Source organism: Schistocerca nitens, chromosome 4 (genome assembly GCF_023898315.1).
Source record: "Schistocerca nitens isolate TAMUIC-IGC-003100 chromosome 4, iqSchNite1.1, whole genome shotgun sequence".
Lineage (NCBI taxonomy): Eukaryota > Metazoa > Arthropoda > Insecta > Orthoptera > Acrididae > Schistocerca > Schistocerca nitens.
In genome coordinates, this window is record NC_064617.1 from 407500661 (window position 1) to 407528338 (window position 27678).

The 27678-nt window shown below is 38.5% G+C and overlaps 1 protein-coding gene across 1 annotated transcript in view; it reads right to left on the bottom strand.

Moving 5' to 3' along the window:
• LOC126251992 (enolase-like) overlaps nucleotides 1-25727 on the bottom strand; it is a 115238-nt gene extending 89511 nt beyond the window's left edge. Inside the window, exons 1-3 of the mRNA XM_049952772.1 lie at nucleotides 25659-25727; nucleotides 20713-20812; nucleotides 20392-20568 (exon numbers count right to left, since the gene is read on the bottom strand). Coding sequence (XP_049808729.1) covers nucleotides 20392-20568; nucleotides 20713-20775 — 240 coding nt within the window. The 5' untranslated portion in view covers nucleotides 20776-20812; nucleotides 25659-25727. The remainder of the gene's footprint in view (nucleotides 1-20391; nucleotides 20569-20712; nucleotides 20813-25658) is intronic.
• Between the last annotated feature and the right edge of the window lie 1951 nt (nucleotides 25728-27678).

Sequence of the window (27678 nt, forward strand, 5' to 3'; positions counted from 1 at the left end):
GAAATGGCGCAAAGCACCACATATTTTTCTTAATTATTTCTCAGCACAACCTACTCTGCAACACCTTACAAGCTTTTCAGAATGTTCCTGACTACCCTGTATATTTATATATTATCTAAGGGGAGATCGGAAAGTTGCCTATTTATTTATTTTTTTATTTACACTGATGATGACTGACAACCCTTCGAAATTAGATCAAAATAAATTCACTGAATGCGAATAACTAAGTCAGCTGTATTCGGTACAAACATTGTACCTGTTGGTTATGTATGAAAATTTGTGTCAGACCAGGACTCGAACCCAGATTTCCCCCTTATTGTAAGTGGTCCCCTTATCATTAGGCTATCAGTGTATGCCTCTGGGAGTTCCCCTTACTTCCATGTGTCGTACTTCTTACTCCCTATACGATAGTATCTTACATTTATCACTAAATGCTTAGAGCTTAACTCTGTATTCTCGCATTAATGAGAATAAGACTGTGGGGAATCAAGACATATGACTTATCATCTAGTGCCGGCCTTGGAACATAATATTTACACTGATGATAATTGACAGCCATTTGAAATGAGGCTGAAGTAAGTTCATTGACTGAGAGTAAGATGGTGTCATTTGCATTAGGTACAGATGTTCTAACTATTGGTGACATGGAAATTTGTGCCAGAGTGGGACTCCAATCTAGATATCCCACTTATCATGAGTGCCATTAGGCTACTCATGCACTACTCCCCAATCGACCCAGACTTCCACAGGTCACACTGTCTACAACTCTGCAACATGTTAGAGTCACAGTCTGGTAAAAATTTTCAAATGCCACCAACAGGTAGAAAATCTGTACCTACTACAGCTGATGCCAATTAATTCACATCCAGCAAATTTATTCTGAACATCGGTCAATTATTATCAACATAAATTTTGTATGTTAACCGGGGGCCTAGAAACGACGGAGTGACTCCATCCCCAATGCAGCCACAGTGGTCCACAACCCCACGACGACTACCACAGTCCACTTCACTCCTCCACTGCCCAACACCGAACCATTCTTTCAGGGTTATTGTGCATTTCTGTTCCCGGTGGAGTCCCCCAGGGAACGTTTCACAGCAGACGAGTGTAGCCCCTATGTTTGCGTGGTAGAGTAATGATGGTGTACGCGTACGTGTAGAACTTGTTTGTGCAGCAATCGCCGACATAGTGTAGCTGAGGCGGAATAAGGGGAACCAGCTCGCATTCATCAAGGGAGATGGAAATCTGTCTAAAATCCATCCACAGATTGGCTGGCTCACTGGACCATGACACAAGTCCACTTGGCAGGTTCATGCCGGGGACCAGGTGCTCCTTCCCAACCCGGAAAGCTGTGCGTTAGACCGCATGGCTAACCAGGCGAGCAACGTAATTATTACATGATCAGGTGGGAACTGGATAATAATTCATAGGTCTCAATTCCCCATTGTCTTATTCTCACTAATGCAAAAATAATATGGTATAAGGATGTAGACATTAACGTAAATATTATGTGCCGAGAAGGGCACTAGATGATAATTTACAGGTCTTGATTCCCCATAGTCTTGTTCTCACTAATGCAGGAATACAGAATTTAGCTGCGATCATTCAGTGATGAAAGTAAGAGATTACAGCATAGGGCTGTAGACAGTGTGACATACGGAAATTTAGGCAACTGCTCGCGGTAAGCAGGAAATCTGGGTTCGAATCCTGGACCCCAAAAAATTTTCACATGTCACCAACAGGTAGAACATTTGTACCTAATACAGCAAATTTACTTCGATCAAAAAGTTTCCACTTGAAAGCATTGCTGCAGTGTATATGCAACATAGCGTGACTCCAATGCAGATATATAAGCACTGACATGTAGGCAAAGGATTAGTGTGGCATTCATGTCTTTATGACATGCACATAGTAAATGTGGAAATGTGATCTATGGCAATGTTACTATCACACGTCTCCAAACAGGACCAAAGGGCTGTTATTCTTTTCTTGGTTGCTAAAGGACAAACACTTGTAGGCATCCATCAGAGAATGAATAATATGTATGGAGCAGCATGTCTGTCAAAAACCACTGTTGTGGAGTGGTACATCAAGACCATGCTGGGTGCTTTGCACATCATAATGCACATACCCATGTCACAAATGTCATAAACCAGAAATTATACCAACTTAAGTGGGAGACACTCAAGCACCCATCTCACAGTCCATATTTCTTGTAATGCAGTTATCACACCATCAGTTCCTTAACAAAGGCATTGAAGATTTAACAACTCATGTCAGATGAGGATGTGGAACAGGCATTTACAGACTTCTTCACAAAACAGGACCTGGTGTTTTACTAAATGAGTATCATCAACCTGGTTCATCAGAAGGATGATTGCCTCACTGCTCTCAGAGTTTTACCTGTTTGGCTTACCAAATCTGGACTGTACAGTCTTCAAACGGTAACTTTCTATTGCCCCTTATAAATATTAAAAAATATACAGGGTGATTCAGCTGCACCTACTGATGTCGTTTTATGCAACCCCACATGACAGAACAATGTTGTTGGCCAGTTTGCTCAGCAGATGTGAAGCACACTGTCAAAATGACAGAGAGTAACGGATAAATTACACAATGCCTATTGCACAAAGTTTATTTATGATACTGCTTTAGCACATTAATGCAGTGAGGCATATGTTATTCTTTTCACTGGGTTATATACTGGAATGTTGTCACTTCCATGCTTCCTTTTGACATCTCCTGTTGTTTTTGATTGTGTTACACACTGTATAAGGCAACATTTCTGAACCGTCAGAAAAAGATTAAGCACTGTAAACAGAATAAACTTACAGAGACATTCAAACCCCACAACTTTTTGAGGACAACTTCTTCCTGCATCAGTATGAGACTAGACGTAGGGCAATGTGATGTTATATTCAATGCAAGAGCGACGCTACACAGCATCTCCAAGGCAATGATGAAGTGGGGATTTTCCCGTATGACCATTTCATTTCTGGAGTGTACCGTGAATGTCATGAATCGAGTAAAACATCACATCTCTGACATCACTGTGGCCGGAGAAAGATCCTGCAAGAATGGGACCAACAATGACTGGAGAGAATCATTCAACATGACAGAAATGCAACTGTTCCGCAAATTGCTGCAGATTTCAATGCTGGGCCACCAGCAAGTGTCAGCATGCTAACCATTCAACAAAACATCATTGATATGGGCTTCCAGAGCTGAAGACCCACTCATGTACCATTGATGACTGCATAACACAAAGTTTTATGCCTCACCCCCCCCCCCCAAAAAAAAAAAAAAAAAAAAAAAAAAAAAAAAAAAATGAAATTGGACTGTTGATGGTTGGAAACAATTGCCTGGTCAGACAAGTCTCGTTTCAAATTGTATCAAGCGGATGGACGTGTATGGGTATGGAGACAACCTCATGAATCCATGGAGCCTGCATATCAGAAGGGGACTGTTCAAGCTAGTGGAGGCTCTGTAATGGTGTGGGGCATGTGCAGTTCGAGTGATATGGGACCCCTGATACATCTAGAAATGACTCTAACAGGTGACATGTAGATAACTATCCTGTCTGATCATCTGCTTCCATTCATGTCCATTGTGCATGCTGACAGACTTGGGAAGCAATTCCAGCAGGACAATGCGACACCCCACACATCCAGAATTGCTACAGAGAGGCTCGAGGAACACTCTTCTGAGTTTGAACACTTCTGCTGGCCACCAAACTCCCCAAACATGAAAATTATTGAGCATATCTGGGATGCCTTGCAACGTGCTGTTCAGAAGAGACCTCTACCCCTTTGTGCTCTTACAGATGTGATATAGTATCTCTCTAAAGAGTAACACCATATATACTATATCCATATATTTTAAAAAATGATAACCATGTTAAGGTACATATATCTATTGTTACCTTACATTAGTTTATTAGTCTTAAAATTGACAAGTCGCCCATTATAATTCCATTTGCTAACACTCATCCAAAGCTTTGAGAGGAAACTTACATCAATTATGTGGCTGTTGCCTGTATGGATACTGTTCCTGATACAGATGTAGTGCAGATTGCACAAAACGACATCAGTAGGGGCAGCTGAATCACCCTGTATAGCATATGTCCACCTGAATATTCATTAGAACTTCATGTAAAAAACTGAGATAAATCAGATAAGAACTTTTCGTGATTTTTGGATACAATGTTCCCATTTATATGTTAAATATATATTTATAAATTGCACAGGGTGATTAAAATTAAAGTTAAACTTTCAAAACGCTGTAGAAATAACACCACTGCTCAGAATGACGTCAAATTGCAACGGAGTGTTATCAGAGAAGGGAGAAATTATGGCAGTAGAAAAAAAATAGTGGGAACATTGATCAATAGATGGTGCTGCAAGTGTCAGAATACATAAATGAATAAACCTGCCATTCGCACGGCCCATTGAAGTTGGTATAAACACGGCAGGTACACGGCTTTTCCTCCTTTCGCATCTGTGACTTTTGCAATTACTGTCTCAATGCAGGATCGCGCTGTGCTTGTAAAGTTGTATTACAAGAATGATGAGTGTGCACACATCGCTCTGCAGAAAGTTCCAGACACAGAAGGTTTTGAGGAAAGGCATTGGTTTGATGACTGCTGTAGGTCTGGAGAAAATGATTCGGAAATTTGAAAAGATGGGTTCTTTTGGTGTGCAACCTGGTAGAGGGAGGAAACGAATTGATTTGATGTCTGTGGAAGCAGTGGCCACAGCAATGCAGGAGGAGATGAGTGGTGGTGTGTAAACATGCAGTGCATGGAGAATTGCCCAAACATTGGACATAACTGTAAGCACAGTGCATAAGATCCTATGAAACATCCTTCTTTGATAACAATTCAAAATTATCCATGTGCATGAGCTGCTTCCTGTTGACCTGCCAGAAAGAGATACCTTTCCTTTAGAATTTCTTCCTCACATGGAAATGGACAATAATAAGCCATGGAAGATTTTGTGGACAAACGAAGCCCACGTCCATCTGACAGGATACGTCAATTAGAGTGCTGCAACGCTCAGTGTTTGACCGGTCACGGCTCACCTGTTGACTGGGGGACCGAGCCGCTCGTGTCCGGCCCCATACGACTCGGCTCGGTCACATACTCACCCCATGTCTGTTGTCCGGATTCCGGACACGCGGATAACCGAGCATGACCGGTCACCGCTGACATCTCACCTCGCCTCGCCCCGGCTCGCTGCACTGCACTGTACTGTACTGTACAAATCCAAGGTCTCTCTCTCTCTCTCTCTCTCTCTCTCTCTCTCTCTCTCTCTCTCTCTCTCTTCTCTCTCTCTCACACACAGTGTATTTATCTCTCTCTCTCTCTCTCTCTATTTTAATACAAAAGTAACGTTTCCAAGAACGGGTACGTGACACAGCTAAATTCATAAAGCACCTGGAAACTAAAATGATATTTCTATACAATCGCGGATAGAAGACGAGTCTCATTTCCAAAGAAATGATATATTTTTCCTTTCATTTATAGGAAACATTAAATATGTGCTTTCCCTGTAATATAGAAGACAACCATCTTCATAAAGAAAGCATACAAAGAACATTTAACATTTACAGATGTAGCTTTTCGTACTTTTCAATTGTTTGCAACATAAACAGAATTATAGTTATTGTTGATCAGCAGTAAATCACTAACGCGTCCCGGATTTAATTGGCTGCAGCAATTTGTTAGTAACATTCCGGCTTTACTAAAGCAGCTTTCACTAGATGCGCTTGTTGCTGGGATGCATAAAATACGTCTTGCAACTGCAGCCAAATCTGGCAGATCTGTTTCATGTCTGCTCCACCAATTTAAGATGTCATCATCATCTCCGGGGTGCATTAAAATGTAAAGACCTACTTCATCTGCTGCGGATGATCTGTTGTTCCTCCATTCCTTGAAACGATCTCTCTTTGTGGGTGGTGATGACACAGTACTTGAAGGATCTATGATAATAAACAAAAGAGACAAGTAATACAGAACTGATATCGAGATCATCGAAACGTTCCCGTAAGAGACCGATGACCTCGCTGTTTGGTCTCTCCCCCCAAACAACACGACCCCCATTCCCATAAAAACGAGGTGTTTTACGTTAATGAAATATTATACGAGTCACAACATTCCCGTTTCTCTATAATACACTTTCCACTAACTATGCAAAAACGATTATGTTAATGATTGCATGTTGTACCTGTGAACGTAGCACACATTTGTCGCACATTGCTAAGAATTTCCTGCTTTTCACTTATTTCAAGCATATTAAGATCACGGAAGGATGGCCAAAGAAACGATCTTTGTGAGGTTTCTTGCAACTGTGTTTCTTTAAATGAGTGGTTCCCGACTGGGAAAACAATAAAGTGGAGTAGTTTATGCACGATACGTACCCAGTAGACGCACTGTTTTCATCTACAACCAACAGAAATGTACTCCATACTTGGCTTTTTAGACCTTCCTGTTTCTTTAATGTGTAAACATTGGTTTCAATCTTACATCTTACTACACTGGCTTCCTTGCGCTGCATGATTACAGAGAGAGACACACCACAAATGAGAAGCCCATACTGGCTGCAGTGTCACACGGATAATAACACGTGTAAATGTGTTTGAAGTTATGTGCTACGTATTCGGTCACGGCTTCTATGCTCAGTCACAAGAACTAGTGCGGGCAGCCTATCCAGTTAGGGTGTGCTCGCCCCACCTCGTATTTTGTGCTCGCTTACTTGGTCATGCAGGACTCTAATGTCAATACACAGAATTGTTGAATATGGGCAACGGAAAATCTACACGCTAATCAACCGGTACTACTTCATCCTGAAAAGGTCACTGTGGGGTGCGGGTTTATGGCATCATTTATCACAGGGCCATATTTTTTCTAAGAGACAGGTGCTTCCGGTCCTGTTACCTGCATCATCAATGGTAAGCACTATGGGTGTCTTTTGCCCAACCACATCATTCTAGCTCTCCAACAGCGTGGATGTATGGATGAGATCATTTTTATGCAAGATGGCACACCTCCACACATTGCAAATCCAGTTAACCAGCTGCTGAAGTGCCATTTCAGAAATGCTAGAATTATCGGCCTGGCCGTCTCGATCACCTGATCCTAATCCGTGTGACTTCTGGCCGTGGGGCTATCTGCAAGATGTTGCATTCAGGGTTCCGAATGCAAACTTAGGTGCATTGAAGGCATGCATTGTGCAACACATTCTGAATGTGACCCTGGAAACACTTCTATCAATTGTGGAACATGCTGTTTGTTGATTTCAACTTGCTGCAGAAAACGATGGACAACATATTGAACATGTTTTGTGCCAGTCACACATAAATAAATATCTGAGTTGATTTTGATTCACACTTTTTATGTGGTTTTTGGCATCAGGATAGTTAAAAACTGACTTTTCCCATGCGATGTCATATGACCTTGCCGTGGTGGATCGGATTACGTAACTAACAGTATCACACCTATACACTCATGCACACTGAGCAATGTAGTTTGTTTAATGTCAAATGTACACCTTAGGCATTGCTGTGTGACTCATTTGTCATTTGTAGTTGACCAGTGTTAAGTTATAAAGCTTACAGTGCCATCTATTGCTACTATTTTGTAACTATTTTTTTTTTCTTCTGCCAAACATTTTCCCCCTTCTCCGATAGTACTCCGTTGCAGTTTGACGTCATTCTGAAAAGTGGTATTATTTCTACTACAGCAGTTTGAAAATTTAACTTTAATTATAATCACCCTGTATATGCTACAAAGATATACATCCTATGTTAATTCAAATGTTCATTAGAGTATCATGTCAAAATCTGAAGTAAACTGGACAAGAACTTTTCGAGATTTCCACTTTACATACTACACATACAACTACATTTTATATGTATTAAGACAAAATATAGCCTCTATCTATCCAAATGTTAGTTGTAGTATTGTGTAAAATTTTTAAGTAAATTAGTAAAGAACTTTTCCAGATTTCTGGCAGTGTTTCCCCATTACATATTACACATATGTTTATACATTACATATATTAGAAAAGCATAGCCTATATCCATCTGTATATTCATTAGAAAACTGTGTAAAAATCTGAAGTAAGCTGGTCAAGATTTTTTCGAGATATTTGGTAACAATGTTCCACCTTATGTACTACATATATATGTCTTTTGTATACAGAGTGAGTCTAAAAGCACTTTACAACTTTGGAATGATATAGAAATTTACTGAGATTACTCACAGGACTGGCAGGTGTGTCATTTTGTACGAAACAACCTCAAGTTTCACATAAAAGTTTCAAGTGTCACTTTGCTTTGATGTAACTACATTTGTGATGCAGCAAACATCCCACTGGTAATCAATTTCTTACCACATAGACTGCAGAAAATCAGGTGTAACTTGTGCAACGGCAACGTAGATTAGATTTTTTAGGTCCACTAAATTGGTTTGGTAGGGGAGAAACATACACATGGTCTTTAATTATACACCAGAGAAAGAAATCCAGTGGTGTCAGGTCTGGGGAGCAAGGTAGCCATATAATTGGCCCTTCATGGCCAATCCACTGAGCTGGGAACCGACTACCAAGGAAACGTCAAACTTCCATGAGAAAACGTGGTGGTGCACCATTTGCTGGTAATAAGCTATCCCATCTCAGTCATCTTCATTTGACTGCAGAATTAAAAAAAAATCAAACATACCCAGATACACATTACCAGTGACAGTTTTCTCCAAGAAGAAGAAAGGGCCATACACTTTCAGTATGCTAAGGGTACAAAACACATTAACTTTGGGGTGTGCTTTAACCATGCCACTTATATGAAATGTTGACTCATCACTGAAGAGTACTGCATCCAGGAATGTCTATCCAATGCAACATTTTGGCATGGAATTTCCCACAAGTAACCTTACCTGCATTACTAATGTGCTGTGCCTTTGTGAATCTGTATGGTTTCAAGTCTAAACAACTACACAGTACGCACCAAACACTCTTCTGTGGAATGCCAGTCTTGTGAGACAAATGTCATGTTGATTGTTGTGGACTGCAGGCAATGCTCTCCCTAACCTGTTCAATATAATCAACATGCGGGTGACCTGTTGATTTATCATATCATAGTGAACAACCCACCTCAACAAATTTCTTGTGCAACAGTACATTGTAGGCCCACTTGGAGGTTCTCTAACATATCTGGTGCGAAATTATGCTGAACAGTTATTGCAGAGTTCACTTCATGAAACCAAAACACATGGCAAGCATGTTCCACAGCAGTGAAAGCAGTCATTTTAACTGTGCACTACAATGGCACTTCTGGTGGCTGAATGTCATACTGATGCACTTCGTGAATCAAACTCGTTGTTTGCTACATAATGACACATCTACCCATTCTGTAATTTATCTAAATAAATTTCTATATCATTCCAAAGCTGTAAAGCCCTTTTTGACTCACCCTGTATATGAAGAACATATATAGCCTACATATGTCTGACTGTTTATTAGAGTATTGTGTAAGAATTGGAAGTAAATTGGTTAAGTACTTTTCAGGATTATTAGTTATAATGACTTGTCTTTATGTAGAAGTAATAGATATAATTATGGAGAACACACAAAAACTGTATGTACCAGCAATAAATAAAACATTTTCTTACAGGAAATGTTGAGAATATCCTCTTGGTTATGTCTTGTTAGAATGTACAGTGAATTGTTATTCTTAGTTTCACAACCACTGTTTGTTGTTCCTATGCAACAAAGGTAATGTTCACACATTACTCACTTTATTGCTTGTGTTTAGATGTGACTAACCTCGCTGATCTACTTGGATCAGCTGTTTAGGGTTCATCACAGACTACACGAGCACAGAGCATCAGCTGTTTAGTGTCCATCATTGACTTAGTTTCCTGTACACTTCAATGGAAGTATACTCAACCGTGGAGTTGGCAGATGCTCATTTGCTGTTTGAGTTAGCAGATGGTAATGGCTATGGTGCTCAATGTTTGTATTGGGAGTGATTTCCAGAACAATGGTACCCCAAGAGCAGGACATTTGACGCAATCTTAAGGAGAATGACAAGTTTAAGCCTACTGCTCACATCTGCGGGAGGCCTAAATGGATGAGTATACCTAACTGGAGAAAGAACTTCTTCATGCAGTTGACAACAGCCCTAGTGTCAGTGTAAGATAATTAACTGAAAATAATGCTGACCACATGACAGTCTGGAGAGTGCCATAGGAGAACCTGCTGTATCCCTACCATTTACAGCACATGCGGGCACTATGTGTAGTTACTAGTTTATTTTTGTAAATTCTTGCATGTTTGACTGCTTCCTAGGCACAGCCTCTTATTTTAATAACATTGTAACATAGAGTACCGCTGTTGTCATCGACTCTTGTATTGCACCTCGTATTGTACAGGCTTTTGTTCTGTTTGGTTAGAACATTTCAGTGTTGGTTAGACCGTCAGTGAGAGAGCACCGTGAGTTCCTACTGGGGATAATTCGAGTACACCATTCGTTTATTACATATTTTTATGAGCTTCAAACAGGAGCAGCTTCAGTAATGGATAGGAACTCTGATTGCTGTGAACAGATGTGACCTGAGTTGTTGATCCTTTGCTCAAAGATCCAGGCTGTGTTGGCTTCTGTCACACACCTTGAGGCTACTGCCAAGGGGCATCACTGTGGGGGGTCGGAGGCAGGTATGCGAGGGACGTCAAGCACATCCCACATGTCCCCCGATCAGTCCACTGCTGTGGCCACTCAGGGTACTGCATGCACTGAGGTTGATCCCTCAACTGTGGTCGAGTGGGAGATCATTCCAAAGTCTGGCAGGCAATGAAAGACTTTCTGAGGGGCCGATCATAGGGCCTCCCCGAATTGTTTGACGAAGAGGTTTCGGGCATTATCTGTGGCTGATGAAGTCTCTGAGCTGGATGCAGTCATCCTCCCTGTTCCAGAGGAAGCTTCTCGGCCTACAAGATCTGGGCATTCACAGAAGATGGGTTTGCTGGTAGTTGGGAGCTCCAACGTTAGGCACGTAATGGGGCCCCTTAGAAACATGGCTGCCAAGTAGGGGAAGGAAGCCAATGTGTTTTCCATGTGCATACTGAGGGGAGTCATTCCAAATGTGGAAAGGGTGCTTCCGGATGCCATGAAGAGTACAGGGTGGAGCCAGCTGCTGGTGGTGGCCCATCTTGGTACCAATGATGTGTGTCACTTTGAATCGGAGGAGATTCTCTCTGGTTTTGGGCAGTTAGTAGAAATGGTAAAGACTGCCAGTCTTGCTTGCAAGATTAAGGCAGAGCTCACCATCTGCAGCATCATCGACAGTACTTACTGTGGTCCTTTGGTGCAGAGCCAAGTGGAGGGTCTGACTCAGAGGCTCAGGCGGTCCTGTGACCGTGTAGGCTGCAGATTCCTTTACTTGCGCCATCGGGTGGTGGGTTTCCTGGTTCCACTTAATACGTCAGGAGTCCGTTACACACAGGAAGCAGCTACATGGGTAGAGGAGGCTGTGTGGAAGGGACTGGGCGGTTTTTTAGGTTAGAGGGTCTCAGAAAACCACAGAAAGGGCGTACTTCTAAAAGGGGACAAGTAAAGCACAGTAAGGTAGTTGTAAAAACGATCTGTATTGTAGTTATAAATTGTCATGACTGTGTTGGGAAAGAACCAGAGCTCCAAGCTCTGATGCAAAGCACTGAAGCTCAAATAGTTATAGGTACAGAAAGCTGGCTAAAGCCAGAAATAAGTTCGGCCGAAATTTTTTTACATAACCTAACAGTCGGTGGCGACTTCAATCTACGCTTAACATGCTGGAAAAACTATATGTTTAAAGGCGGCGGCAGGCATAAAATGTCATCCGAAATTGTACTGAATTCTTTCTCAGAAAATTATTTTGAAAAATTTGTTCATGAGCCCACTCGAAGTGTAATTGGTTCTGAAAGCATACTTGACCTCTTAGCAACAAATGATCCTGGAGAAATAGGTAGTATCAAGACGAATATAGGGATTAGCAACCACAAGGCGGTTGCTGCTAGGCTGAATACCATAACACCTACAACCATCAAAAAGAAACGGAAAGTACCTCTATTTAAAAAAGCTGATATAAATGCTCGTAAGGCCTTTTTAAGAGACAGTATCCACTCCTGATGTGATCACGTAAGCATAGAAAAGATGTGGAATGATTTCAGAGAGATAGTATCAACAGTAATTGAGATTAATAAGTGATGGTACTGATCCCCCATGGTATACAAAACGTGTCAGATCGCTGTTGCAGAAGCAATGAAAAAAGCATGCCAAATTTAAAAGAATGCGAAATCCCTAAAACTGGCAAAGTTTTGCAGAAGTTCGGAATATAGTGCTTGATTCAATGCGAGACGCTTTTAATAATTTCCACAATGAAACTCTGTCTCAGAATCTGGCAAAAAACCCAAAGATATTCTGGTCATATACAAAGCACACCAGCGCCAAGATGCAATCAATACCTTCACTGTGCGATAACAACGGCGATAACAACGGTGACAGTGCCACCAAAGCAGAGTTATTAAACATAGTTTTCCGAAACTCCTTCACCAAAGAAGATGAAGTAAATATTGCTGAATTCCAATCAAGAACAACTGTGAAGATGAGAAACACAGAAGTAGATATCCTCAATGTAGCAAAGCAGCTTAAATCACTTAATAAAGGCAAGGCCTCTGGTCCAGATAGTATACCAGTCAGATTCCTTTGAGAGTATGCTGCTACAATAGCTCCATATTTAGCAATTATATACAACTGCTAGCTCACAGAAAGTTTTGTACCTAAAGACTGGAAAATTGCTCAAGCCACACCAATAGCCAAAAAGGGAAATGGGAGTAATCCGCTGAATAACAGGCCCATATCACTAATGCCAATTTGCAGTAGGGTTTTGGAACACATACAGTGTTCAAACATTACGAATTACCTCAAAGAAAATGATTTATTGACACATAGTCAGCACAGATTCAGAAAACATCATTCTTGTGAAACACAACTAGCTTTTTATACCCGTAAAGTAATGAGTGCTATCGACAGGGGATATCAAGTTGATTCCATATTTTTAGATTTCCAGAAGGCTTTTGACACTGTTCCTCACAAGCATCCTCTAACCAAACTGCATGCCTATTGAATATCGCCTCAGTTGTGCGACTGGATTCGTTATTTCCTGCCAGAAAGATCACAGTTCATAGTAATAGATCGAAAGTCATCGAATAAAACAGAAGTAATATCTGGCGTTCCCCAAGGAAATGTTACAGGCCCTCTACTGTTCCTGATCTATATTAATGACATAGGAGACAATCTGAGTAGCCCTATTAGATTGTTTGCAGATGATGCAGTCATTTACAGTCTTGAAAAGTCATCAGATGAGCAAAACGAATTGCAAAATGATGTAGATAAGGTATCAGTATGGTGTGAAAAGTGGCAATAAATAAAAGTGTGAAGTTAATCACATGAGCACTAAAAGAAATCCACTAAATTTCGATTATGCGGTAAGTCACACAAATCTTAAGGCTATAAATTCAACTAAATACTTAGGGATTACAATTACAATTAACCTAAATTGGAATGATCAGATAGATATTGTTGTGGGTAGAGCAAACTAAAGACGGTGATTCATTGGCAGAACACTTATAAGGTGCAACAGGTCTACTAAAAAGACTGTTTACACCACACTTGTCCACCCTACTCTGGAGTATTACTGTGCGGTGTGGGATCTGCATCAGGTGGGACTGATGGATGACGTCAAAAAAATTCAAAGAATGACGGCTCGTTCTGTATTATCACGAAGTAGGGGAGATTGTGCCACAGACATGATACGTGAACTGGAGTGTCAATCATTAAAACAAAGGTGTTTTTTGTTGCGATGGGATCTTCTCATGAAATTTCAATCACCAGTTGTCTTCTCCAATTGCGAAAACATTCTGTTGACACCCACCTACATAGGGAGAAATGATCAACACGATAAAATAAGAGGAATAAGGTCTTGTATGGAAAAATTTAAGAACTCATTTTCCCATGTGCCGTTCGAGAGTGGAATGGTAGAGGGACAGCTTGAAGGTGGTTCATTGAATTCTCTACCAGGTAGATGTAGATCAGCAGCTGATAGCCCCGTGTGGGTACACTTCTGTGAATGGTTCATTCAACAATGTGTTAACCCTCACTTTAGCGCAAATGTGATGTTCATGGATGAGGTTTCATTTCAATGTGATAAGACTATGAAATTTCACAATCACCATGTATGGGCTGTGGAAAATTCTCATGAAATTGTGCAATTGCATCATCAACAAAGAATTCCTGTCAACAATTGGGCCAGCATTGTTGGTGACTTTTTGTTAGGACCTTGTGCTCTTCCACCTATGCTCAGCAGAGAAAGGTGCCCTGCTTTCTTAGAGAATACTCTTATCTTTTCTATTAGGGCACGTGGCTTCATGAGTGATGTACTTCATACACAATGGAGCTGCTCCTCATTTCAGTATTAATTTTCGTAGGCTTCTAGATAACAGATTCCATGATAGAGGGATAGGAAGAGGCTGACCAATTCATTGGCGTCCATGCTCACTGGATCATAACTCACTAGACTGTCAGTTGTGCAGGCATTTGAAAGCTGTTATATACAGAAACCCAATATAAGACAAACAAAGTCTTCGTGTCATACTGTGGAAGATTGTGAAGCAATATGCAGTTCTTTAGGGATATATCATCATATCAGGGATCAATGATGAAGAAGTAGATGTAGATCAGCAGCTGATTGCTACAGGAATCCTTAAAAATAGAGGACATTCTGAACATTTCATTTAGGAAAGTGTTACATAATGTGCTGAAATGTTCTTTTCCTCTGTGTCAAAATGTGGAAACTGAGCTATAACATGGAAATAAAGCATTTCTGGACTCATCTCCATGCAACATTTTCTTCCTTTACACATCAAGAATGATTCCTGAAAGTTTGGCCACACACTTTTGTCACACCATTTAGGTAATCATGGTTTGCTTATTTTTGTGTCAAGTGCTTGTGAAGGAGGGAAATATTGTAACATCTAATATAAATTTACATGCTAGTTAATCTTTTCAGAAATTATGTCTGGAATATAGCCTCCTATAGAAGTGAAATGTGGATGGTATGCAGTATAGAAATGTGGGGCTACAGAAAAATGCTGAAGATTAGACGGATAGATCAGAGAACCAATGAGAATATACTGGATTGAACTAACATTGTCTGAAAAGGAGAACTCCCAGATTTTAGTTTATAGATTTTATGAACAACATATGTGATTTAATTTTCATGTCTCATTTCTTCATTAAATTTGTTTTACAATTTAATTATACATATCAGTTGTGAATTAAACAAAATCAACATCAACTTCATACTACCGCATGGATCATTTGCTGGATATAGATCTCCAGTGGCAAGAAAGCAACACCACCATCAGCAGTCAGTCACGACTCACAATATTTTGAAGGAGTAGGCCCATTTCCTGTTGCTTCAACTGGAAGGCGTCATTCAATATCATTGAAAGATACTGACCGATTTGTACTTATATTTGATTAACTTAGTTAACAATTTCAGTTCTAAGTAGAGTACACAAAATTGCTATTGTTTGGAACTTAATTATTTTGAAATTTGCATACATGTTTTGGTAGCTTTTGGTATTTTTGAAAGCTGTGTCTATTACAAATTCTTAAGAAGAATTTGAATATTATTTCAAATAATACAAGATTTTTCTTGTCGTGAGACTAATATCTAAAAATATAATAAAAACTACTTCAATTTATAGCAAATTTTTCAAGTTTTTATAAAACCTGTTAAATTTAAAAGTGGAAGTTCTCCTTTTCAGGCAATCTAGGGCTGTATGGTACTGAACAACAGGAAAGAGAAAAAAATATCTTTTGGAATTAGCATTTCTAAAAATAAAATAATATTTTTCATTCAAAATTATGGAGAGCAGCAAGGGGTTGTTTCCTTTCTGGCTTTATTAAAGCAAATCCAGATTTCGGCTAGTAACTCGTCATTATCAGTGCAGTAATTCAGGTTTTGAACACACTATGGCATGTATCGAAAATCTGAAATACTGGATTGATAATGGCTAGTTACTAGCCAAAATCGCGATCTGCTTTAATAAAGCCAGAGAGGAAACAACTGATCAGTGCAGTAATTCAGGTTTTGAATACACCATGGCATATACCAAAAATCTGAAATACTGCATTGATAATGGCTAGTTACTAGCCAAAATCTTTATCTGCTTTAATAAAGCCAGAAAGGAAACAACTGACTGCTGCTCTTCGTCATTATGAATGTCGTGTCACAGTAGTTGAGTGCATTCCACATTCCCAATGGAAGGTAATTTGATAGTTTTCAATTCTCACTGAGGTTATCATTTTAATCAGAAAATTAAATCAAGCAATGGAAAATCCAGAATGGAATGTAACAGTATTATGAGAAGGATGATGATGATGATGTTTGGTCTGGGGGGCACTCAACTGCGTGGTCATCACTCGTATAAAGTCCCAATTTTTACACAGTCCAATTTTTTTACGCAGTCCAATCTAGCAACTGTCACGAATAATGATGATGATGAAATGATGAGGACAACACAAACACCCAATCCCCAGGCAGATAAAAATCCCCAACCTGGCCGGGAATCGAACCCCGGACCCCATGATCCAGAGACAGCAATGCTAGCCACTAGACCACATATTATGAGAAGGAAAGTTGCTGCTAACCATACAGTGGAGAAGCTGAGTCACAGATAGGCACAACAAAAAGACTCTCACAATTAAATCTTTCTTACAATCAGAAAATTATTATCTTTAAAATAAAAGAGCAACAAAATATTTAATATTTTACATATGTAACGAATGTTGCCCAAGGCAACCCCTTAGTGGCCTGCACCTTAGGCCAGGAATTTTATGATGCAGAACAAAAAATAAGGATCTATTGCTTTGTCCTGAATGTTAACACATGTTTAGTTCAGTAACATCTGAGACTATTTCTTGGCCTGCCTAAACCAATATGGGCAATGACAAAGAAACACCGAACAATCTAACAAGGTATTCCACAATGTGTAAATTAATTGCCTAGATAATATTATCATCACATGTAAAACAAACATTGAACATCTGTGAAATTTGCAACTTATGTTTCACAGACTTTCACAGTGTGGCCTTAAATATAGTCTTTCCAAATGTTGATTATTTACTTCCAACTGACAGTCACTCGCACAGAAAGCAAGAAAAGTCTGCAACTAAACAAAGACTTCTGAGTGTCTGTGGGTAAACTCAGTTATTATCCTTGAGTAATCCTTTTCAGCACCAAGATCTCACGTCCTTTAATTTATTAGAGAAAAGGCACCAAATCCTATTGATCCCAGGCCTGTCAACAGGCATTTAAGCAACTAAAAACCTTAGATAAGCACCATGTCTAGCAACATATCAACTGACACCTCTGCATGTGGAATCAGTCTAGCTACGCATACTATCATGAGATCCAACACTCTACTGAAGATGATATCCACTGTACCCTTATTACTGACAGTGGGTCACAGTTCATGGTAAATGCCTTTAAGCACATCAGTATCCACAGTGGCATCGATCATGTAAAAAAGCCTATATTTTAGTTTGCATTCAATGGCACTATGGAAAGATGTCTGCATATTTTTAAAACTCAAAAGCTTAATCAATTATGTGTGGCTACTTCTGAAGGATATTTCAATTGTTTTCTAGCAACAAACATAGCAACACTCATCAACAGCTGCAATCCAGCCAAGCTGCTTCATGGCACCTCTCAGCTCTCAATGGATGCACCTCACTCTGCTGTTCCCCCACTGGAGCTAGATGAGGACAAAGTTAGCACTCCAATTAGGGCAGCATGTTTGGCGGCACAACAGGATGAATCTGAAAACCCATAATGTTTCATCAGTGCATCAAATGGTGATGGTTGCAACAACTGGTGTCAACTACAAACACAGTGGAATCAGCTATACTGGAACTGTCTGCACCAGATGCCACTAGCTCTTGCCACCACATTCCAAGAACAACCATGGTCAGCACCACCAATGAGCCCTCAGGGCAACCAGGAACTGCCCTTCCGAGGGTTTCTGACCAGCTGTCCAAACCTCCCAATCTGAGACAATGCCCACACCAATGGAAATGCCATACTTTGCCAGCGTCTCCACTGCCTTCTCCTTTCAAGGGATGACATGGAGCAGAGATGGTCAACCACTCACTATCAGCAGCCTACCTGTGCCGTACAGTGGCAAAAGCACTTTGACCTCTCACACCAAGCATCCTTCCCCGTATTGGCCAGGAGAGGGGGAAATATATCATCAATCTGGGCAACTGCTGTGCTGCCTGGCAGGGATGCTGCAAGCTACTGGCAGGGATGCTGCTAGCTACTGGCAGAAAAGTATGGAGCAGCATATCACATCCACCGATAAAATGCTGGCTACGGTGACCGGAGATAGTGGTCATATGTGCAAGAAGTGTGTCTGCTTGTGTGAATGTGTGTGTTTTTCTTTCTTTCCTGAAGAAGGATTTGGCCTAAAGCTCAGTGTGCAACAGTCTTTTCATTGTACTTGTCTGCGACTCGATGTGTCATCTTTAAGGTGTTCAGAAATCCATTCTTTCCATAACTGTTAATATTCCAACCTGTCCTTTCCATTGCTTATGTCAAGTTAAGTGTTGAAATAAACGTTCAATGGTGTTTACAACACCTCTATCTGTTAACTGCATGGCACACCTTCACCTAACACATCATAGAAGAACATATTAACCATTTATTTGGTTAATTCAAATCATATACATGTGGCGACATGCTGCAGTGCATGCACGCTCGCCACCTTTTACCTTCAGCAGACAACAACAGCAGACAACTTGGATCGGCTGTGAGCAAAGCGGACCAACATAGTGAAATCTCTCTCCACCATGCACTGCCTTGTGGCAGCTCTGGGGTTTTTCCTGGAGAGAAGCATGCAATGGAAACAACTCCCTGACTAGCACTTCCCATGCCAATGCTGAATGATTGACGTGCTCATTTAAGTGAGATAGTGTTTTACAGTGAGTGTCCTTTGTGCTGTTTGAACTTGAAGATGAGACTTGCCACAAGGCACAGTGACTGCATTCTGGACATGTACAGCTACAGAGAAGAAGACACTGCTGAGTCTGAATCACACGCTTCACCTGAACAATGACTGCAGGCATCTGCAAAAGCCTTGCTGAGCACTAGCAGCAGAGCATTAGAATTTTGTTCATATGGACCAATTTTAGATTGTTGTTTTTCATGCCACCCCCAACAGTTTCACAGGATCAGTAGGTTACTTCTGTACCACAGAATTCTCAGGAATGAGTGCATCACAGTGGATAGTGTGCCGTATGTCCCCTGATTGCCAGTCTACCACTCCCATGCCCGTAAGTTTTACTTCCTTGTATTTGCAAGTTAGGGAATAATCGTGCATAACTGTTGACACTTTTACTTGTCACTTGCTGAAACTTCAATTCTGTGAGGTTACTATGTGCTACTGGAATCATACCCACTGGATCCATTTTTATTGCTATGTAATTTTGCTTTGGTAATGTCCCATGTTAATTTTTATGTAATTGTGTCCTGTTCCAATAAAGCTACTGAAAAATTAGAAGTACTTTCCATGTCATATTTGCCTTTTTTCCCGCTAATGCCCACACATACTAGTGTACCACTGGGCTACGTGTGCAAGGTTTGCGAGGAAAGTATTTCCCACACTCAAAACATTTGTTGAGAAAATGAGGAGGGTCTGTTGACAGTTCCTCAGTATTATGGGCAACCTTGATGAGTTGATCTTTTAATTTCAAGAATCAGACTAACACTTCTTAACAGTTGTGTTTGTGTTCAAATATTAATTTTTTCTGCTTTGTGGATATTTATTGACTGATGACACTTTAAAAAATTAAACATAACACAATGTGAAAGGTCTATGGTTCAATCCTCAATTAGTCCTAGGATTTTTCTGTGATTTTTTGTTTCCTTCACCTCTGACAATGATCTATTAATATGAAAAATACCAAGTTGAAATGTGATTTGTAGTTCACATCAAACTGTAGGTCCTCCCATAAATATCCTGACAGATCAGTTCAAAGGTGATAGGAGGCAACAGGAACATACAATTTCCAATAAGATCAAACCTGTGGTATCCATGACAACCTTCAGATTATTTATACCTCCTTTTTCACCCCAATGTTTGGAATACAAGTCCTCATTTCTAGTGATACTAAACAGCAATTAGAAACACCTTCCACAACTTGTTTGGCCAAGGTTTTTTCTTTCTCAGAAAACCATGAATTGACTGAAAGCTGGTAATATGTCACATTGTATTAGAATAAGGGCTACAACAGTACCGATTTAGAAAGTGCAGGCCAAATGATTTTGTTGATGTTGTCAACAGCAGTCCTAACTCCTTTGCCCATGTAATTGTTTTTCTCCTCATCTCTAAGTTCCAAGGCTTCATGAACACCTGTACTTGCCCCTGATGGAACAGCGGCACGGAACAGACCTTGATCTGTCAACAAGTCCACCTATTAAAAAATAAATTGAAAAGAAAAATGTATTCAGTAATATAAAAATGCATAATTTCTTCACATTCAACATAAAGGGAATAACTAGCCTACAAGATTAATTCACAAACAAAAATTATTGCAAAACTACCTCACTTCATGTACCTCAACTGTAGGATTTCCTCTTGAGTCAAAAATCTGTCTTGCATAGCAATTCTGAAGAGGCATACTGATGCAAAATTTATTTGCTTATGTCAGTAAACAGCTGAAACAACATCATTCTGCAATCAGATCACACAAATAATATTCAATAATGTACAGACAGCTGCTGTAATTTCTAATGAAATATTCACAAATGTGTAGGCTCCTTGTGTAAAGACAGGTGCAATTCAAAACTCTAGCTTCGTACACTTCACCATTCATGTCATTTGTCCTTCACATTTCACTGAATATGTTAAGATATTTGTCTACTGCCATATATAAGGGAATCTGGGACATTTTTGAGTGACATGCAAAACTGCTACTGTATTGTCAGTCGTAAACTACATCTGTGTTTCCTAGAAATTTTGGCAACAGCATCCTTGTTTAGATAACCATTTCCTCTAATTTCAGTGTATATCTTATGTGAGTAAAGGTGCATTTCTGAGAGTTACTGGAAGCTTACAAGGATAATGCATAAGGTATTTCATAGTAAATCAACAGTTGTGTGCTGCAGTTGTGTATTCTACAAACTTGGACTTTTTGGAAAATCATTTCCCTTATTGGAGTGTAGGTACTCATGCAATAGTGCAATAGTTTCACCTTTTCTGGCTGTCAGCCTTTCAGCATTGTTACATAAGTCTGCTAACAGACACAACCTCATAAAAGTCAAGACAAAAAGTAAGCTTCAAAGAATCAGTTATCCCATGTTTTTCTCTCATTGTAACATACACCACTTTCTTGAGCAATGCTGCTTCAGCTATGAAAGGGAATTTGCAATCCTCATTAATGTAATGTGTCATGAAATTAAAAGGGAATAAGCAAAGTTAATTTAAAGTTGCCAGTAATTGTTTACTACCCAGATCAAAATTGCACCAACCAAATGAATTGGTTGCTGTTTGCAAGTAGCTAAAAGTCAACCTGACTGTTGACAAGTGAAGGAAGCTGCAGTAAAAGGGTGTGTTGGGCAACTACCAAGAGTTGTTTATCAGAAATACCAAAGTTATCTCAGGTACTATAGATATAAATTAAGGGGAAAAAAAACAACAACTTAAACATTAGTGTCGTGCAATATTTTGTGTAATGTAACATCTTGTACAGACATCTTTTATTAACCTGACACGTTCCACATCATTACGAAGTGCCGTATTCATGATCTATGGAACAAGTATTAATCTAATCTAATCTTTGGATACTACCTCCTGACTAAAAAAGATCTGGTATTACTTGACAATTAGACTGTGAGGATCGAGTCAGTGGTAGGGCTAGGGAGTTCAGAACAAAGAGCCAAATCCAGGACCTTGATCTGGAGGGGCTGAGCTCATAGAAATTTTGTTTTGAGATTAAGAAGAAACAGGTAAGCAGCAACCAGGAAAAATTCAGAGTACTACATTCGCCCCACTTACCAACAGATCTGAGGTGCTATTTCCCACTGAAAGTGACACAGCAATAGGGTCACACTCAACCTGCAGAGAAGTCTGCTGTGTCCCATGGCAGAGGGAAGCAAACAGAAAAGTATAGGCTTCTGTCAGTCATTAAGAATTCAAACATTTGTTAAATGGTATATAATTTTTATTTTGGCTGAAGTGACAGTCATGGTAAATTTTTTGAATGATGCTGTCACCATTTGACAGTAATAATTTTTATTTTATTGTTAAACAATCCAGATTTCAGCCTTAGGCCATTTTCAAATACAAAATATTATTGATATGTCAAGTACAAAATCTTATTTGTATTTTGACATATAAATAATTTTGACATATAAATAATTTGATGATACATTACATTAAAGCGGATTGCAAATTACCTTTCAGAGCTGTAGCAACAGCACCGAAGAAAGTGGTGTATGTTACAATGAGAGAAAAGTCTGGGATAAATTTATTGATTCTTCGAAGCTTACTTTTTGTCTTGATTTTTATGAGTTATGTTTGCTAACAGACTTACGTAGCAGCACTGAAAGGCTGACAGCCAGAAAAGGTGAAAATATTGCACTATCAAATTAATACCTACACTCCAATATGGGAAATGATTTTCCAAAAAGTCCAGGTTTGCAGAATACACAACTGCTGATTTACTATGAAATATCTTTATCTTTACATATAAATAAGTTTTTGTACTTGAAAAATGGCCTAATGTCAAAATTTGGATTGTATAACAATAAAATAAAAATCGTTACAGTTAAATGATGGCAACACCATTAAAATGTAAAATAGTAGTTTCCCTTAGGCGAATGGCAGCAAAGGATTGGAAGGATCATCTACATTCTGTGTGTATTTCAGGAGGCCACATTCAGCTGTTCTTGCAGCCACTAAGGGATCAAGATGTAATAAACTTCAGGTTGTGGCACACACTGGATTGATCAATGCTCGCTATCTGGGCTCTACCAACTACTAGAGAGGATGGCAATAGACGAGCTCATCTCAACAGAATTTGACTGAAGCTGCTACATTATCCCCAGAACTGATCGTAGCCCTCTGGTTCTGAACAGAAGCTTTTTAGGTTAGGTGACTCTTCATCCAGTCCATGTAATGACAGCTGTAGGAGACACTATATTATTTGTGTAAGATGCAAAGAAATGCTATCCACATATGAGACAATTAAAATTCCAGAGTCGGACACCACTAAACAGTAGTGGAGCTCACATAATATCAGATACACAGAACTGGTTAAAACCTTAAATTGACAGCAATAAGGGTTTTAACATAAATCTATGTGTATGTCAAAAGGATACACTGAGGCCAACTGTAGGTGTGTATTCATTTCACTAGACAAGAAATTCAAGTCCACCAACATAGAAACTGAAGCTACCATATAAGACTGTTAAGCAAAGTCTCAGCAGCAAGGGTGGAAATATACTTAAAATTGGATTCTTCTATTGTCAAACATAACACCCCCAAATGTAACCAAAAGCTTTAGTGTAACTTCGTCTTTTTAATAGGCTTCATATATTCGCCAGTCATATTCTCAACATTGGAGGAGACAAAAATCCTTCAACTAGTAATTGGGATACCATAAAATGAGATGAAGTTAACTGATTTTGGACTTTAAACTCAAATATTTCTGAAACCAATAAAATTTATGTATTGGTTTTTGTTTCAGAGAATGGGTACTGCACTGTAGCAAGAAAATTCTTGGGCTTTACTGCGCCGTTCCATGACAAATCAATCAGAAAATAACAACTGACAGATATTGTCTCAGGTTTTGATGTAACTTGGCATATTCGTTCCCTTTTTTGAATCTAATTAAGGAACCAAAATATTCTGTGCTGTCTCAAACCATTTAGATTTTGTAGCGTTTTGAAGTTTTTGGAATTTAACAGATTTTGGTTGTCAAGTGAAGAAATACAGTGTGTCCAAATATACAAAATAACTTATTTCTTCCTTATTTACCGACAAATGCTGATACAATTTTATTTGTTTGTGCATCAATATATAGAGTTCAGAGAAATGTTAATTAAAACATCATGAAATTTTCATGGCTGGAAAAAATCTTTAATTGCAGTTTTCACTGTTTAAAAAAAAAACCAAATACAGAACCCATGCTAAGAGCACTGAAAGGGAAAAGGATAATCGAATAACTCTTTTTTTATATTCCTCTTCTAAAAGATGTACTCTATCAAATAAGAAACAAAAATTAATGAGTTTTTCACTCATTTGTTGTGTATTACTTCACAGACAAAAACTATTAACAAAACTCACATGTTTACCCATAGTGTGTAGAGTTGCTGACTTTACTGTTCTTTTGTTTAACAATGTCCATCTTGCTACCCTTCAAAAGTAAAAGTAATGTGTAACAAAAATAAAATTAAACACTTTGCTTAACGTGAAGGCATGAACTCTGTTTATGTAATGCACTGAACTACCTAGTGCTTCTTTCTGCATGAGTTATGGAATCAATAATGTCGAAGCTTTGTAGAAATACACAGCAGCATACCATTGTTACCTTATTTCTGTAAACTGTTGAATAACATTCCCTTGTAGTGTGTACAGGTGAGTATAGCTCAACTATTTTGGTAAGTAATTCTTCAGTTTCTGATAGTAGGAAAAAGATGTTGGTCAAATTTTGTTTCTTTTCTAGATTTTACACCAGTGTGAAAATAGCTGTGAATGACACACTTCACCCAACAATTGATCTGAGCTTCTAAATAACACAGTGGACAATAATTATTGTCATAAGTGTAACTAGTTATAGTGTTTTTTAACATTTTTAAAATTTGCTGTGTAATGGAGAAATGCAGTGTCAGGGAGTTACTGACAGTAATTGTCATTTATTAAAGTATATCAAACAAAAAGCCATACGCTCTATTGAAGAACTATTTGAAACTAATTTAAGTATCTTAAAAGTGCAAATGGAAGCTGGTGTCAATTTAAAAACTATTTATGTTCACCATCAATGTAGGTTTCTGCAGAAGTATGAATTTTTACAAAAGATTGGTTGCAGCCCTTTGAAGAAATATAAATCATCAATTTAAAAAAAAAATAAAAGTAAAAAGCTTTGTATTGTAGCCATAGAACAGAGCAGATTTCTTTTTTCCAAAGGGCTACAAATTAAAACCATGTCAAAAACTGTGAACGTCTTGCAGGAAACAGCTACTTCAAATAAAGTAAAAAAATTAAAATTGATGAGTGTAGTACTGAAGCTATTTTACATGCCAAAGATGAGGTAGCAGATGTCAGATTACCACCTGACAAAGTATTTCAATTACAGAAAAGTACTTTTAGTGGTAAGCCATGTGCTTCACTCCTCCCATGAAAATTACAGAGTGTACCTGCATGAAAATGTAAAATGAAAAATTCAAATTGCTCTTGAAGTTGATTAATTATCTGAGGAAAAAATGACTTGGAAATAAGTTTGGGGAAAAATCTGATGTTATGGACGAGCCTACTGATTTAATTAAAAATGAATTTACTCACTACATCATGAAAAAAACAGATTCAGATGCTGACAATTCCTGCTGTGCTACAGTGGTCTAGGAGAAAAATATTCTAGACATTCAATGTATCTGATTATTCTGTTCATATAACTCAAAAATTATTCAAAGAGAAGGGTTTTACAGTAGAACTTGATCACAGTCATGGGACAAATTTGAGCCCTTTTACAATCAAAATTTGAGGATAATGATGAACAAAATTCAGTCAAGTACAGTCAGTCGGTTTCAACTGACTGAACTCAAATGATATGGTGCTCGAGCTCACTTTGAGAGTTTGCTGGGGCATCTGAACAACTTAATACCACATTAGTACATAGCCAAGACAAAGATGTTTAAAAAAAATGAAAAAAGAAAGGAAAAGGGGAATGGCTTCATCACACACAGCAGTCATTTCAATAGATGTCAATGAAAACTATGCTTTCATAAAACAAGAACAGGCTCAAGGTTATGTACTGAATCATCCTCCTCCTCCAACATTACTTTTTCTTTTTATAGAGATAACGGATATCTTGTAAGCTATATATGCCTGCATAGGTTAAAATTATCTCAGCTGTTTCACTAAAAGAAGTCACATGATTTTGTATAATATGTATAATATTTCAGGCTAAAATGTATAAAAAAGAAATTAATGTGTTACAATCAATATGTACTAACAGTTAAAATTACTCTTCTTTTGAAAATATTTGAAACTACAAAATTTGTGGCATACTTAAAATCCATAATATTAATTGCACAATATAACACTAATTATTAAATTCATTTCTGGATTAATTTATAAAATAATGAAATATTTTAGTGATGATTCATCTTTTGTTTTGTAAATTCTTTTGCTTTGTAAACTCTTTGGAATAATGTGAACACCACAGAATGTAAGTAGTGGTGGGCATTGCCTCTGATGGAAACAGATGTATTTTGCTAAACTTGTCAAAAACAATGTAATTATTGTTTTTTTGAACGTGGAAATTGTAAAGTCAGTGTGATTTAGAAGAATGTGATAAAATAAAAAGATATTCATACTAACAGACAACTTTTCAATGGTTATTTTGTCATCACAAACCTAAGAAACCGAAATTTTCAGCTGCAAGAAAATACTCCGAGACAAGACTTTGAGCCATCGACAACAACAATAAGACAATGAAGATAAGTAGAAAAGTTCTTCTTTTGTAACCTTACTCCTCTCATAATTTTCAAGATTTGTGCAAGGAATGTGACTTTAATGGTGAGAGGGTAAGATTACAGTTACCACTGCACTTCAGATTCATGCACTATTCATCCTGTCATGATATACTGAAGGGATGCAAGCTATGAAAAACTTGTTTTACCTCTATGTATTATTTCTGATGACCTTCAACATGATGTGTCTATGGTATATGACATCCAGAACACAGTAACAACATTTCCAAAAGGAAACTACTCACAAGTGACAAACATTCACTACTTCAGTAATGGTTGTGCTTGCCAGTATAAAAACAATTTAATGATCTGTTTTTGCATCAGAAAAACTTAACTCAAACCCCAGTGATAATTTTTTGCAACCAGTCATGGTAAAACAGAATATGAAGGTATGGGGATATTGTAAAATGCTTAGCTAGGAAGGAAAGTCTACAGCAACATTTGGGCAGATAAATAACAACAACAAATGAACTATTAAAATGTTGAAAAGTCAATATTACAAATAGTAATTTAAACTTATCTCCAAAGAAGTGGTTAATTGAATTCACCAGACTTTGCAAAATCACATGAAAAACATTTCTAGGAACAAGAATTTTTCACAACTTCCAACCAATGTATGACTTGGGAATAGATAAGGCTAGAAGACTTAGTGGTGATGCAAAAGCAGCTCTCACATTCAACTTATGCAACATGAAGCAAACTTTATTTGTGAAACTAGGTGTTTTATATTCTGAATGTTTTATGGTTTGAATTTAAGATAAGTTACAGTGTTTTGGTATGGTTAGTGATGTAAATGCCAAAGAGAGAAGATGTGTGTATAAAATTTTTCT